At 40.2% G+C, this 14,495-nt stretch overlaps 1 protein-coding gene across 6 annotated transcripts in view; it reads left to right on the plus strand.

Moving 5' to 3' along the window:
- Nucleotides 1–14,495, plus strand: part of PRKAG2 (protein kinase AMP-activated non-catalytic subunit gamma 2) — a 210,604-nt gene that overhangs the window by 167,201 nt on the left and 28,908 nt on the right. For all 6 annotated transcript variants that reach the window (XM_068175001.1, XM_068175009.1, XM_068175025.1 and 3 more), the window contains one exon: nt 13,852–13,961. In XM_068175001.1, the coding sequence (XP_068031102.1) occupies nt 13,852–13,961 (110 nt within the window). The remainder of the gene's footprint in view (nt 1–13,851; nt 13,962–14,495) is intronic.

Raw genomic sequence — 14,495 nt, forward strand, 5'->3', positions numbered from 1 at the left:
AGTTTGCATTCGAGTGGAATCTCTCCTAGTAGTGCTCTGGCCTTCATCTCACTGAATCATGCATCTCTTCTGTTACCTGCTCCTTTCTGGCTGTCTCCTGAAATAGGCTTTCACCAGTAATTGCATCTCCACTGCTGTTGTGTCTGGGGTCATTCCTTCCCTGCTCTGCGGGTTTTCTTACTGTGTCTTATTAAAATTAGTTTCTTGAGCTCTTCCTGCCTGCCAGCCTCCTGCTGTCAAGTGAATATCTGAACTAAGGTATGAAAACAGATGTCACTCTGGGGCCAAAAATAATTAAAAGAAGCTTGTAATAAAATGCACATTAATAGGCAGGCTGGGTTTTGTTTCCTTCTTAAGACTGAATGATCAAGTGCTTGGGTTAGGAGGTGGTAAAGTTAAGCCATTGTTTTGCAACTGTAATTAATTTCGAATAAACATTCATTATGTGATTGTTAAAGCTGATGTTCTCTGGCATTATATTTTGCCCACAAGATGTGCTTTGAGATACCAAGGGACATGGTGATAGTGATAAGGGGATGTTTTGTATTAAATTTTACGTTGTTTAGAATCCTGAGTGAACGTAGTAAGGAGTTGTTAAGCAGAGATGATAATTGTTATTAATAGATTTCATACAATCTTTCCTATGATGTACTTTCCAAGTTGTTGAAGAACAACACATCTGGAGTATTCAGATATTCAGCTTTATTAGTTTATGCAAGAAATCATGATCGAGTACTACACTGTCCTAGGTACCCTTGTCCTTTGCCTTCCAGTTGGCTATATAGGAACACCATACATGATTTTTTTTTTCCCCCAGGAAACTTCCATCCACATATTTTAAAGATGAAAATTAAGTAGAAAGTGATACATCATGAAAAGTACAAAACTTCATTGAGCAGTGCAAGAGAAGATGTTGGAAGTTTTGTTGTCTGTAATCCAGACACGAGTCCGTATCCTGTGCAGGTATTGCAAGGGGTTCATGTCAGCCCAGGGCTCACTGTGTCCAAACAGTCCTGTTTTCCTACTCCTACAGAGGATACAACTGTCTTATTGTTAACATGGTATTTAGCCTTACAGTGAGCGAAGCCCTACTCTGTCTTGACTAGGAAATAATCCATTTAGCAGCTAAAGTTTGCAGTCTTTCTCAGGAAGCAAAATTTTTTAAGCTTTACCCATCTGGGAAGCGATGTTTTAGTACAGCAAAAGATACACAGGACATGCTTCAAAACTCTGCTTTGGGTCTTGAGGGATGCAAGAGGTTCTTGAGGAGAAAGCTTTCATAAAATTTTAATGTGGTCAAAACATGTATTTTCCCTGATTTCTTTATGGAAACAAGTGGCTGAGACTTCCTAGAAAAGGCTTACCATGGCAGCGATTCCATGTAATTGCTTTGGCAAAGCTGCAGGGAACTGAGAACAGTTTTACAGGAAGTGTTGGGGCCCATTGTATCCTGCCCAGAGTTGCACCTGCATGATTTGCAGACATTATCTTCCAAGTGAAAGCCATTCTTGGCCAGCAGCTACCCCTGAGAAATATTGGGACAATAAGGTGTTCTCTTACACCCGAATGACACTGCTGCTTCAGGTTGTGCGTGTGTGTTAGTGTCTGATGGACAAGGACTGATTTACAGTCACCTTTACCAGCCACTCCTGCTGGTGCTGCCACTTTTGTGTGCACCAGTGGGACAGCATCAACTCTGTGAAGAGCTTCCCTGCAGAACCTCCTTTGTCCAGAAGCTGCTTGGTTTGGTAGTGGGCCTATCACAGCTGGTAAACCACTGCTTGGTGAGAGGTCAAGGACTTTGGCCAATATCATCTCAGTTTCCTGGTTCAGAGTTACTGAGTTCACAGTGTCTTGTGCTTGGACAAAGATAGACCTGGAAGATGTGACAATGTCAGAGTGGCCTTGTGGGTGACTCCAAAATGCTCTTTGTTACTGGTCTGTGACTGCTTTGCTGAGCATTACCAGGATGGAGGAGGGTGACTACAGAGTCCTTCCCTTAAGAAACTTCTTAGGGGGTGTGCTCCAATGTTCTATCCAAAAGACTTCTTTAATGCCCTGAACGTTCATAGGCAGGACAGTACAGTTGAAACAGGATGACTGTCTTGGTGGTTTGATACCCTCTGCTGTTAAATTTGGCTGATCAAGTCGGTGCTCTTGGAAAACCTACTGCCTTGGGGCATGGCTGAGTTCTGCATGGAGGTGACTTGGTTTGAACTGAAGTAATAATGCCAGTGTGACAGGAATGACAGCAGAATATTTGCATCAGTTGGCTCAATCTAACTGGTGCTAAACAATCATAAATATTTCTGCTTATTAATCATCTGCAGCAGATGTGGGTGTTCTGTAAGATAGGACCTTTGGAAATGTGCGCTGTGGTTTTGATAACTTGAGGGTGCATGATCACGGTTTTTGGAGCCTGAACTCATGACACTGACACCAGTTCTGCTGTTCGTTTAGGATCTTGATCTTTGGGTAGCAATGATCTGTCTGCAGGTACTTTGTTGGTTTGAATATTTTTAGCTTCCAGAATGTACGGCTCTATTAGCATTGCATGGATTTGGGGATGTAGTTAAGTCTGAAACATGAAGAAATGCAGCATTTCCAGAGTAAGTACAGGAGCTGATGTCATTGTTTCTCAGAGCAGTTCTTGTATCTTGAAACAAAACGTTCCTCTCCATACTGAGTTTGCCTTGGGTGCCTGTTGTGGTGGGCTTTCTTGTAGCTCTTCTATGAGTACGGAAGACTGACAGATGGAAAATCTGACAATTCAGGGGAAAATCCTTCTGTGGAAGGGTTGCACTAATGGCTGGGATTAACATAAAGCCAAAGCAGTGTAATACAAGCCTAACTATGTTAGGGAAAAGTCGAATTTGTCTTTTAGGCATCCAGCTTGGCATCTAGGTGGAACTTTGGAAAGCTTAAATAACCTTGTCCTTCTAAGAGTGGACCACATCTAAAAGGCTTTTGAGTATGTTGTGGATATCTTCAAGGTTTCTTCTGAGTACTGTTCGAATGCAGCTAACTTGGCTTTAGGTTCTTTCCTCCTCTGCTGATTTTTTTTGTGGATTTTATTTTTTCAGTGAACCAGTTGGGTGATTTTACCAATTTTGACTATGGCAGAGGTTAATGGTACTCCTACATCTTGTCTAAAAGCAATTTTCCTGTGCTACAGACCACTGGTTTTACTTCTGATGTAATTTTCTTTTTATTTTTAGGGCGTTTTTTAAGTTTTGTTGGGGTTTTTTTGTTTGTTTGTTTGTTTGATTGGATTTTTTTACAATATTATTATATTATTTTGCTTTTCTCTTTGTATTGTGACAGAGTATTTCATTCTTTAGCTGGGCATTTTAAGAAATAGAATGAAAAAGAGGGTTTTTTTTCCTACCAGTCCCTCACACTGTGGCATTATTTTCTGCTGTTTACTTTTAATTTCTACTGATGTAAAGACAGAGAGAAAAAACGATGTCTGAGCTGCTGGAGAAGGGAGCAAACTGAGATGGCCATAGAAAAAGACCATTTATGAGGAAACCGTAAGGCTTTGCTCATTTAACTCAGTAAAAGGAAAACCAAGAAGGAATGTGATAACACTGTATGTATGAAAATATCCTGGAAGGGATGGGAAGGGAAGTAAACACCAGGGAGGGAAATCACATGAAGAGCAACATTGGCACAAGAATAAACTGTTCCTATAACAGTATTCTAACTTCCAGCATAGGTACTGTAGGATGAGTTGTAGGATAGATTCAGTGCTTTGGCTCAGTTCAGGATGGAGGGTGCTCACTCACAGCAAGGGGTTGTGTTGCTGCCTTTGACAGAAGTCTCTGAATGCCAGAGTGCAGAAGGTGAATGCTCTGCTCTACACAAGTAATTGCATGGATCTCTCCTGCCACGGTCTTGCTTGGATTTCCGTCGTATAATTTTGAGTCAGTTCCTGGAACAAAAAAAAAAAACCCAAAAAAATCAGGTCAGCTCAGAGGAAGGTCAGCTTTGGGAAGAGTTGCAGTTTATCTGCGGTATAGAGAAAAAAATCAATAATACCTGTAAAATGGCTTCCAGAAAACTGTTTCTGAATACATTGAATGTGTGTTGGATGTCACCAGCTTGAGTTACAGAGCTCTTGGTTCTTTTTCTGTGTAGCTTCAAGCTTTACCTGCTGTAGGTAAATCTCCTAAGTGGTATATTGGAACAGAACACTTGATAGTCTATTAAAGTATGCATACAGATTCATACATTTTTATAAGAAATGCCAATAATAGCTGTTTACATGGTGTTGGCATGCATAGGGAGGGAAGGAGAAGAAATGTGCCAGGGCAAACTAGAGAGAAATGAAAACGTAAATACCTAATTATTAGAAGCTTCAGTTTAAGATGTTGCAAGTAATTATTCAGGATTTGAGACCAGCAATTTATTGAACCTCACAAAACTGTTTCTCCAGCAAACATAGTCCAAAGTCCTTACATCTGAAGTCTCAAAAAAAAAGTATTTCTCCCTTAAGGCATTGATCCTTTGGGTTTAGTCTTCAGTGGAAGATTGCCTCCAGATTAAATATTTGCCCTGTCCAGTAGGGATATGGCTGCAGCTTGTGAAGATGCTGTGTGCTCATTTTGAATATGCTGTGTGATTAATGCTTTGGTTAAGCTGCATGTTTAGGTTTCATCTTAAGCTAATTCCCAGAAGACTTAAATGGCTATTTCTTTTCTAAAGGTTTATGCAAACTGTGTATCTAGTTAGACTTGGGCTTATTTTAAAGATACAGCAAAAATTCAAATTGTTTACTAATCTTGCAGCAGAGATACAGGCTGGTTTATTCTCTCATTAATCACATACCTTAGACTTCCCTTGAATCCAGCTTGCACAGAGTGCTTGCTGATATTAATATTCAGAAGTTTAATACCATTTTTAGTTTCTTGCGTTTCGTGTCTCGCAATCTTGAAGAGCAGGCCCACATTCCAGACAGGCGACATCTTAATTTAGATCTTTGTTTGGGATGCTTAGGGAAAAATGGTAATGCCTGTTGTCAAGGGAAAATCTTGAATATGGTTTAGAAAATTCTTCAGGTCAGCTTATTCTTTGTTGTGGTGAAAATCCTAGCAGCGTTAAGGTTGCAGGCTGAAGTTGCTACCTTTATTCACAAAACCACAGTGATGCTTTTCTCAAAGTACAGACCTTTGACCAACAACAGTTGATTTAAGAGATACAGAGCTGTTTCAAAAGTATTTTTCAAAAGGATTCAGTTGGGCTTATGATACTGTTTACCAGTGAGGTCCTAAACAAGGCAGCCCTTGCTGGTTTCTCTGCCTGCCTGGACAAGGAACTTCAGAGTTACTGTGATTAGCTCAGGAATGTGGAGTTTCTTAAGCTGCCCATCATTTTTTTTTGTCTGTCTCAAATCTCACAATAATCATTTGTCTATCCACACTGCCAGTGGAGAGCTACAGTAAAATAGAAATGTTAACTTAGCCCAGCTACCAGGACTTAACTAACACCAATAAAGAGGAACAAAATTCAGGGCAGGATTTTGAAGCGTGCTGTGAATGTAAGACTGCAACACAATCCAAACCTTTCATTGTTTCAAACAACTCTTTGTATCAGTTTTCTCTTACAAGTCTTATGTACTGCTGGAATTTGAAGACATGTAGGTATCTAAACCTCAAAACCAGAAAAGTGGATTTTTTTGAAGTATTGACAAGAATTAATAAGTATTTTGTTCTAAGCAGGATGTGCTTTTGAAAACATTTGTCTCATTCCATGTTTAGGACCTTTAAGGAAGGAGGTTGTACAGTGTCCTAAGGTTGCTTTGTTCTGTCTAACCAGCTTGTGGAATGCATTAATAGCTCTCCAGCACCTGTGGTGGGTTTTTTGTTTGCCTATTGTTTTGTTTAAGCAAACTGCCTTTTCTTCCTTACTTCTGCTGTAGCAAATTAAGTTAATAACAAGGTACTTCTCTCTCAGTAGCGGTGGTGTTTAGTTCCTCCATAATTTGCACTCTTCCAGTTGAGTGTTTCTTTCAGATTTTGGTATTTCCTGAAAAATTGTATTATCTCCAATTCACTTCTAAATTCAGTTTGAAGATATTGTGAAGTTTTAAGTCTTGCAACCATTTCAAACTCTTACTGCAAGCTCTTTGAAGTGTGGTCTGTTCCTGTTTTGAAGATCACCAAAGAGAATGTTGGATAAAATGAAGTCTTGATCCCCTGGTACTCCGTTGTAATGGGAAGTATCAAACTACTGGTAAAAACATTTCCAGGGTGAGTTGTAGAAATGTAAAGTCCTGCAGAATGAGCTTGCATGCCCTCCTGCACTACCTGATTTGCATGAGGTGGGCCTTGCAAATGTTCCAGCTTGGGGAAAGGTTTGGGATGGAGTCCATGTCTTGTTAAGAACACACAGTTGTCATCCAGTCTTGCAAACCCACTGGAAAAAAAAAACATATTGCCAGTTTTGCTGCAGTTGGGATTGCTTGTTAGGCAGCTGCCATGGGGTGACTCTACTCTGTCTTCTCCTCATGCAGTGATATTCATGTTTGCTTTAAAATTAATGTCTCAAGCATACTGTGATTTTTTAAATATTATTTTTGTGTCTTCCTTCTTTTTCATCCAGTTGATAATTTTATTCTAGTAAAAATTGGTTAGTCTGAACTGTTCCTTCCACAGCCATGTTGACTTTTTTCTTTGTTTTTGATGAGCTGCCTTTGTAGGTGCTTACAAATACACTGGTTTTAATAACTTGCTTCAATATACTCCTAAGAATTCTGACTGGATTTGAATTCGTTTGGCTTTCCTACAGACTGGTAGTATATCCTCTCCTTTATGAACTTGCCGAGTTCAGGAATGGTTGCTTTTAGCTAGGATGGCTCCTGTTTACACACATAATAAACTGCTGTCTCTGCATGAAGCAACTCCTTGTGACAAGGGGAGAAAACATCTCAATTACCTTGGTGATCTAAAGTGACTGAACAGTTGCACTGACTCTAGAATTCAGAAAACACATGGAAATGTGTGCAAAAAAAAAAAGTAGATGCACACAGTAGTGAAGGTTATGTTTGAAAGTGTCTTAAGCAATTCTGAGTATAGTTCTTAAAGATGTGCTCTGATTTCTTTTAGCTTGTTACTGTTATTAGAAGGATTAGCCTTTGTCTGAAGACCTGAGCAGCATGACAGCCCATTTACTTCTCTCTTTACTGTTATTTATCTGTTCATGTACCTGTTCTATCTTCTTTTCTGTGCCTCAAGACCCTCTTCCTATTTGCAGGATGAGGTGCAGTTAGCAAGGGAGAGCTCACTAACTCTGTTGTTGTTCCTATGTACTCACACTTCTTTTAAAAGTCCTTTTCTTCTGTCACATCATATATCTATGCTGTAATATACAATTGAATTAGTCTTGGAACACTGAAGAAGCTCCTGATACTGATCTCTAGATACATTTCCTATTACTTCTTAGTATCAGTGTTTCTTACATCTGTAAACTTGCTGTAATCTTTATCTGCCAGCTCAGGCATTCCTTTAGAAGAGGGTGGGAAATGTTCCATCTGCAGCATCCATGCCCTATAGCCCGTGGCTGCATGAATAATGCTACTGTGTAACTTCAATGTGTGGTCTTCCAGAATATTTTAAAGCTCTTTGCAGTTCTCTGAAAGAAAAATAAAGTCTTGTTTCTGTGTCTACATCCTTTCTTCCTGTGCCTTGCACTCAAAAGCCTTTCAGCTTGTGATGGAGTGGTCAACTTCTGTCACTGCCATCATAGTATTTCCTATATATTGGACTGTAAACCTGTTTGCTTTTCCCCTGTATAAATGGAGGTAGTACATTGCTAGTCTTGGCTGCCATCTCTGCGACAAAGTTTTGTCAAGCATGTTGTAAAACTTTCGGGGTTGTCCTGTGTAGAGCCAAGAGCTGAGCTCTGATCCTTGTGGGTCCCTTCCAAGTCAGGATATTCTCTAGTTCTGTCATTTATCTCCTGCCATATAGAATAGGCATTCTTGTGACCATCTCTTCCTGCATTTTTCCTGTCTTTTTTACCACTTCATCTTACCCTGTGGCTGGTTACATGGGTGGTTATTTTGGTGGTGTTTTTTTCTTTTTCTGAGAAAAGTTTCCTCATGAATAAACAGAAATCAAATTATACAGCACAACAACAGTGCTTCTTTTCTCCTGTGCCTGCCCTTCTTAAACTATGTTAGTATTCCCTTCCTACCAAGTCTGACTGATTCAACTTCTGGTATCTGGTTTCTTGTCCAGTGTTCTTGGCTCTTTAGCAGACAGCTCGGCAGACTGAACAGTCATGCCCCCTTACTGTGTTATTCTGTACAAAATTGCAGTTTCTTGCATTTCTCTGCCAGCTCCTTGGTTCCCAAGCTTTTCACTGGATATACCGTGTACGTTTTAATTTGTGAAGCATTCAAGCCTAGCTAAAAACCTGCTAAATATTTGTCTTGCAGAAGGTAGGCTGAAGTAAAGCTGTTGCTCGTGATCGCAGCAATGTCCTGTGCACAGCGACTACTGGATCCTTCTGCAGGATCTGTTCCTGTCTGTCCCTTTGCTGAGGAATGCTGAGCTAATCCTACCTGGACATTTGATTCCCAGAACGTTGTTCTTGAAACCCTGCTTCATTCAGATGCCTCTTATTTCCCTTGAAAGCTGTGTTCCAGGGCCTGGTGGTGAGGAGTAGTTCATGGTTCCTTCTGAGTGGTGTCGCTGGTGCTCTTGGCGCGGATGAACTGCATCCACTGTGGATGTCTTTTTCCAGATCTGTGTTATGTTAGTGACTTATGCTGGAACTCCTACAATCTCCAGCACTGTGAAAGCTGTGTGGGAGGTTTTCAAGGATATTAAGGAACTCCTTCAGTAAACTCAGACCAGGAGTTATCAGAAACTTTAAAGCCAGTTTTGGTGACAGCTTTCAGATACAACTGCAGTCAGAAGAACAATTTACAAGGTTAATGATGTCTTTTACCTGTTATATTCTCTGCCAGGGGTTATCTTTAACAGGAGGGAGAGAGAGTAGCTTGTCCTGGCTTATTGAAGTCATTGCTCACCCTGGTATCTTCTGGCAGCCCTTGGCACAGCCAAGCTGATCTTTGCTGTAGGTACTGTCATTGTCCTGGGTAGCTTCTAGTGTAAGGAAAGGGCAGGAGATATATAAATATGTGTGTGGATTTATATACACATACAAGAATATAGTATAGAGTACTTTGGCATAAAACCTTTCAATAAAGTTTATCAGTATAAATACACTAATAAATTTGTCTTAATGTATTGCTGTTGGATCAGTTCCATAGTAAACATTGTGATGAAAAAATCTTTGGTGTTTAATATTTTCATTCTCTGGCATCTGAAATGTGATATTCAGCATATCATGTGACTTTTAAAATAGAAGTATGGCTTGGAGTGCCCTGAAGTGCAGATATTTATGTGTGCAGTAACAGAAAATAAAATGTATTTTCCCCTAACTAGGTTGTTTAGTACAAGTGAGAACATCACAAAACTACATGTTTACTTCCCCATTTCCTTTTGTCTGTTGTATCTGGCTGAGGGGAGATGATTATGCCAATAGTAGTCAAGGTGCAAAGTAGTGCTGGGAGTGCTTAGCTCAGCTCCTGCTGCTCTAAGAGAACTCTTAACCTTTTCAAGTTGTACAGATTCCAAACTGATTCTTATTTAAAAATCAGGCAGAATGGTGCAATTACTGTGTATATTTGTGGTTTCTGTCTTCCTCAAGCTGTTCACCAGGCTAGGCAGTTAGCTGAGTGTAAATTTTATATAGTGCTCTCTGCTGTTTTTTCCCTACTTTTTAAAATTTGGCCAATGATTTCATATGAACCTTTGAGAAGTCAGTTATGCTAACAGTTGTTTAGGTTAGTAACAAGGTTTAGGTTCATAAGTTTGAGTTTGTCAAATGATTGAGAGTTGCCAGAGGTCCCAGCCCTCAATCTGGCCATGAGGACAGGGGTGCTATGGAGAGCTGCATGTGGCATGGAATTAACACTTTAAAGAAGGTGAGAGAACCCAGCCTCAGTGGAACCTGTGTCTTTCTTTCAATTACTCCTGGAACCAATGAGTGAACTTGAAATATGACTGGTTACCAGGAGCATAACACAACTGAAACATAAAATATAATAGGAAAGGTTCTGATGTTGTATTGTGGAGATCAGGAAGCACGTGTGGTCCAGGATCTTGTTGGGCCATCCCAGTAAGAGCACAGCCCAGAAATGCAGCCCGTGACTTGCAATAGACACTTCTGAGGAACTTTCTCTAGGTTTTTATGTTGCAGTATTTGGAAACTTTTCCATAAGTGTTGACATTATATTCCTATTCTCCTTTTGCAGGCACTTCTATTTTTTTGGTTTTTTTTCCTCTTCTTTTTTTCTGCTTTTGAAGGCCTTGAAATTCTGAGAGGAGAGCACCCTGCATGGTGGCAAAGGCATGAGTGGAACTGAAGGCATCTGTTCAGTAGATCTCTGAGGAAATGGCTGCAGCAATGCTGCAGAAATTTCTGTGTCATTCCTGAGTATTCCGATGGTAGTTCTACCTTAGAGCTCTCTAAATAAAGAATTATGCTTAGTACTGAGTCCCACTGCAATCTCTGAGTCAGTATTGTTGAATAATTAATCTGTCCAAAAAAAAAAAAAAAAGCTATGATGAGCTTGTAAATAACATCTACTGGCTGAAATAAAAAACAAAAGCATGTCTCGTGTTATAGTGAAGGGTGGGAGAAAGGAAGAAAGTAAAAATCTTTTTGGTGAATAAGATTGAGGAGCAGAGTGGCAGAAATACAGATAGATTGATCTTCTACTCTTTAAAGGATCTCTAAGAGTAGGAACAAATAAAATGCCAATGCAGAGAATTTACTCTGTGAAAGCCTGTATGACAAGGTGCTCAACTTCAGGTGTTAAACTGTCTGAAGGGGTTTATTTGCAACCTTCCAGGTGACTTCTCTTTCTTTTCTATTAAAAATCACAAAAAACAGCACTGGGAATTTGGATACTTTTGCCTTCACCTGTGTCTTGGGGAGAGGGGGTGCACATGGGCAATGTCCACTTGTAAAATAACTTCCAGATGAATCTTCAGGAGATAAGCTTGTGTGAGTGTGCACCCCCACAGAAATACTCATTCAGCTACTTAGTAGTGGATTCATCTCCTCCCCAGTCCTGCACTAGCTTCAGATGCCTCCTGCTGAGAATCTGCTCTGTGAGCCAGCTGATTTCCAGATGATGAGCTGCAGAGAGCTGAGGGTTGGCTGGAGGCAGTTCTGCGCTCACATCTCCTGCATGTTGGGCGGATGATCTCGGGTGCAGGTCAGAGATGATGTGCAGAGACTGAGGAGGTTGTAAGTCAGGCCAGGAGGGATCTATCCATGTCCATCGCTTGGCAGGTGCTGCAGAGGCTTCAGAATGAATGGACAGTTACTGGGAAAGCAAATAAGACTGGAACAAGAAACTAAGTAGGTAATAAAGCAGAAATATCCTCATGCAGATGAGGTTGTTCTTATTTGATCACTTATTTTTGCAGCACAGTGGTGCTTGGATACAAACCAAAGCAAGAAGCTTGTCCTCTGGAAGGGGATAGAAACTGTAAAGAGGATTATGCTCTGTGCAGGAAAGAAGGGTGTGAGTGCATCTCTGAGATGTGCTGAGTCTTAGGTTTGGGAGACCTTTTTCTCCATTGAACAGCTCTGTATGTACATAATGTATACATAATACACAATACCTGTACAAAGAATTGGGCTGTGGCAGCTGCTGAGTAATCCCAGGTAGCTGAAGGTGTTAGAAGGTCTTAACTACCCTTTCCAACAGGTGCTTGATGGAGTTGTGTAGGACATGAGAGTTAAATCAGTGCTGGTTTAAATCGGATGTTTTGTATGTTTAGTTAGTAACTAATGAAGTGGTGCACTGTACTTACTTATAGTATAAGGACCTTCTCTAGAAATAAACCTCAGTTCCAGCTGGACAATTGGATTCTTGTCCAGATCCTGCTAGAGTTTCTGAGCTATTTCACAGATGGCTATCTCATGCTTCTGAATATTTTTAATTGTAACTTTCCAGTTAAAATGAAAGGGAAGCAGTCCCTTTATGGTGTCTCCCCTGACCTGGAAGACAGCACAGGGTGAGTGAGGTAGCATCTAACTATTCCTTTGCCTCTGGGTGAGGATTGTTAGGTCCAGTTGAAGTTGTGTTTGGAGGGTGGGAATGTGTGGTAAGTGAGAGGAGGGTTTATGGGCACACCTTCACTCTTACCACACTGGTAAGAGTTCCAGGTTGTGGCTGCCATGAACAGCCTCCCCTGACTGAATTGTTCTGGCTCACAGTTATTGTGCTTATCCTGATACATTTAAAAGTTGTTAGTGAGTTGGCAAGACTCTGTGGAGCCATGATGTGCTCTGAGAGTGTTCATTTTTTTCAGCTGGTTGTTTCGTGGTTTATAGAATCATTGAATCATTTAAGCTGGAAAAAACCTCTTAAGATCATCAAGTCCAACTGATAACACTCTGTTCACCATCCCATGGCCCCAGGTGCCACATCCACACATTTTTTGAACATGTCCAGGGATGGTGATTCCACTGTTCTGGTGGAATCTGAGGTGTTCCTATGCTTGTTTCTACCTATAGGATCTTAATTGTCTGCAAACTTGAGACTGAAGTAAATAAGGGCTCTTGGGACTGCACTTAGGATTGTAGAAGCAACCATAACTTTCTAAAGACCAGACTTACTGATTATTTGTTTATTTTAAGAGTAATGGGAGTAGAAAATGAAGGACTTGTTGAGTGTGTAGAAGATGCTGGATCCTGGAGCAGCCACTTGCAGGGGAGATCCAGCTTTGCTTCTGTAAATTTGGACTAAAAAAGGCTGTGCTGAGCCATTTGGTGGAAATGACAAATAATTTATCCAGAGCAAGATAACTGAATTTGAGCAAATCTAGCAAATGAGTGTTTTGAATTTTTAACTCCCTACTATGAAGTTCTTTAATAGTCAGTAGGTATTTCAAGGGGATTTTTAAATTTGTTGTCTTTTTTTATTGTGCTCTTCAAAAGTGTAATATATGTCCAAGTTTCTGGGGAATTATTACAAGGTCTAAAGGGTACATCTCCGATGGAGGGATTATCCTTGACCAAGTTCTAGCTACCTGCTGGAAAGAATGGAGAGCCAAACTGCTTTAAAAAGAAAAAGTTTATGTACCTGAGCAGATCTGAGGGTTGTATGCACATGCATCTGAACAATTGCAAAGGAAATTTAAGGTAATATGGATGGGATTGCATGGCCTTGCTACAGACGTGCAGCACTGAAACCTTTCCAGTCACGTGGGTCCTGGTTTTACAAACAAAGTTTTGGAGTTGTGATGCTCTGTGTAACCTGAAGAGAATGGAGCTGATTACAGAACTTTCCTGCTGCCTCTTTAGAAAATTACTGTGTGAAAAGTGAAACAGGTAGCGGTAAAGATTCAAGAAATACTAATTTAAGGAGCTTGAGTTAGTGAAGCTCAACACTACTTAAGTTTCAAACTGTCTTCCTCTGTTTATAATGGAGTTGAGATGCATGTTCCAGTAGGTTGCAGTTAGGGAAAACAAAATAAGAGATGTTTTAAGAATGTAACTCTTCAGCATGGAGGTCCTTTCTAATCAAAGAAGAACAATGCATTTTGTCTTTGTTACATTTAATCTGAAAGGAAGGATGAGTCTGAAATGCAAAGTGCAAACCTGTAACTGTCTGCCCAGATCTGAAAGGGTGAATTTGAGTTTTGCTTTAGGGTTGTCCTTCTGCCCAAGTGGTGTTCAGTTGATTTGGCATGTTTTTTTACTACTCTTTTTTTTTTTTAAGGTTACTTAAATAAAACAACACAATGTTTTTACTTGCAGCACTTGAAGAATCGGAAAGTGACATTTATGTGCGATTCATGAGGTCACACAAGTGTTATGACATTGTTCCAACAAGCTCTAAGCTTGTTGTTTTCGACACTACGCTACAAGTGAGTATTCTCCTTTCAGTCTGCCTTTGCTTGCAGTTCATTTTTTTTTTTAAATGAGTGTTTCCTGAGTGTTAAATGAAAGTTGATCTCTTGAAGAGAAGTCCTGCCATCGTGCTGTGCTTTAACTGTACAAAACTATATTGTTTCAACTGTGTCTTTCATGTTCTGCCAGAGAGGGAGCTGGGGGAAGACATCCTAGCAGAACAGAAAGAGGGGATGTAATTTGGTTTGAAGTTGAAATCTTTATCTAAAAACAAAAATTTCAGAAGAGCCCAAATTTATATTGGCTTCTTCATGGTCACCTGAATCTTCATAAAGACATTTGGTGTACGAGTACCCAGGTGCTATGAGCCAGTTCCTGCTATACTGATAAGACGGTTTAGGACTCAAATGGATGGCTTAATTATGCAAATTATTACATTCTCCAGAAAATTTTTGTTTTCAGCTTCTCATTTTGCATTTAATCAGTAAATCATCTGCTAGACTCTTGGCTCTGTCTGAAGAGTTTGTTTGCCAGAAGAAGGCATTAGCTGC

This window comes from Anomalospiza imberbis, chromosome 1, assembly GCF_031753505.1.
Source record: "Anomalospiza imberbis isolate Cuckoo-Finch-1a 21T00152 chromosome 1, ASM3175350v1, whole genome shotgun sequence".
Taxonomy (NCBI): domain Eukaryota; kingdom Metazoa; phylum Chordata; class Aves; order Passeriformes; family Viduidae; genus Anomalospiza; species Anomalospiza imberbis.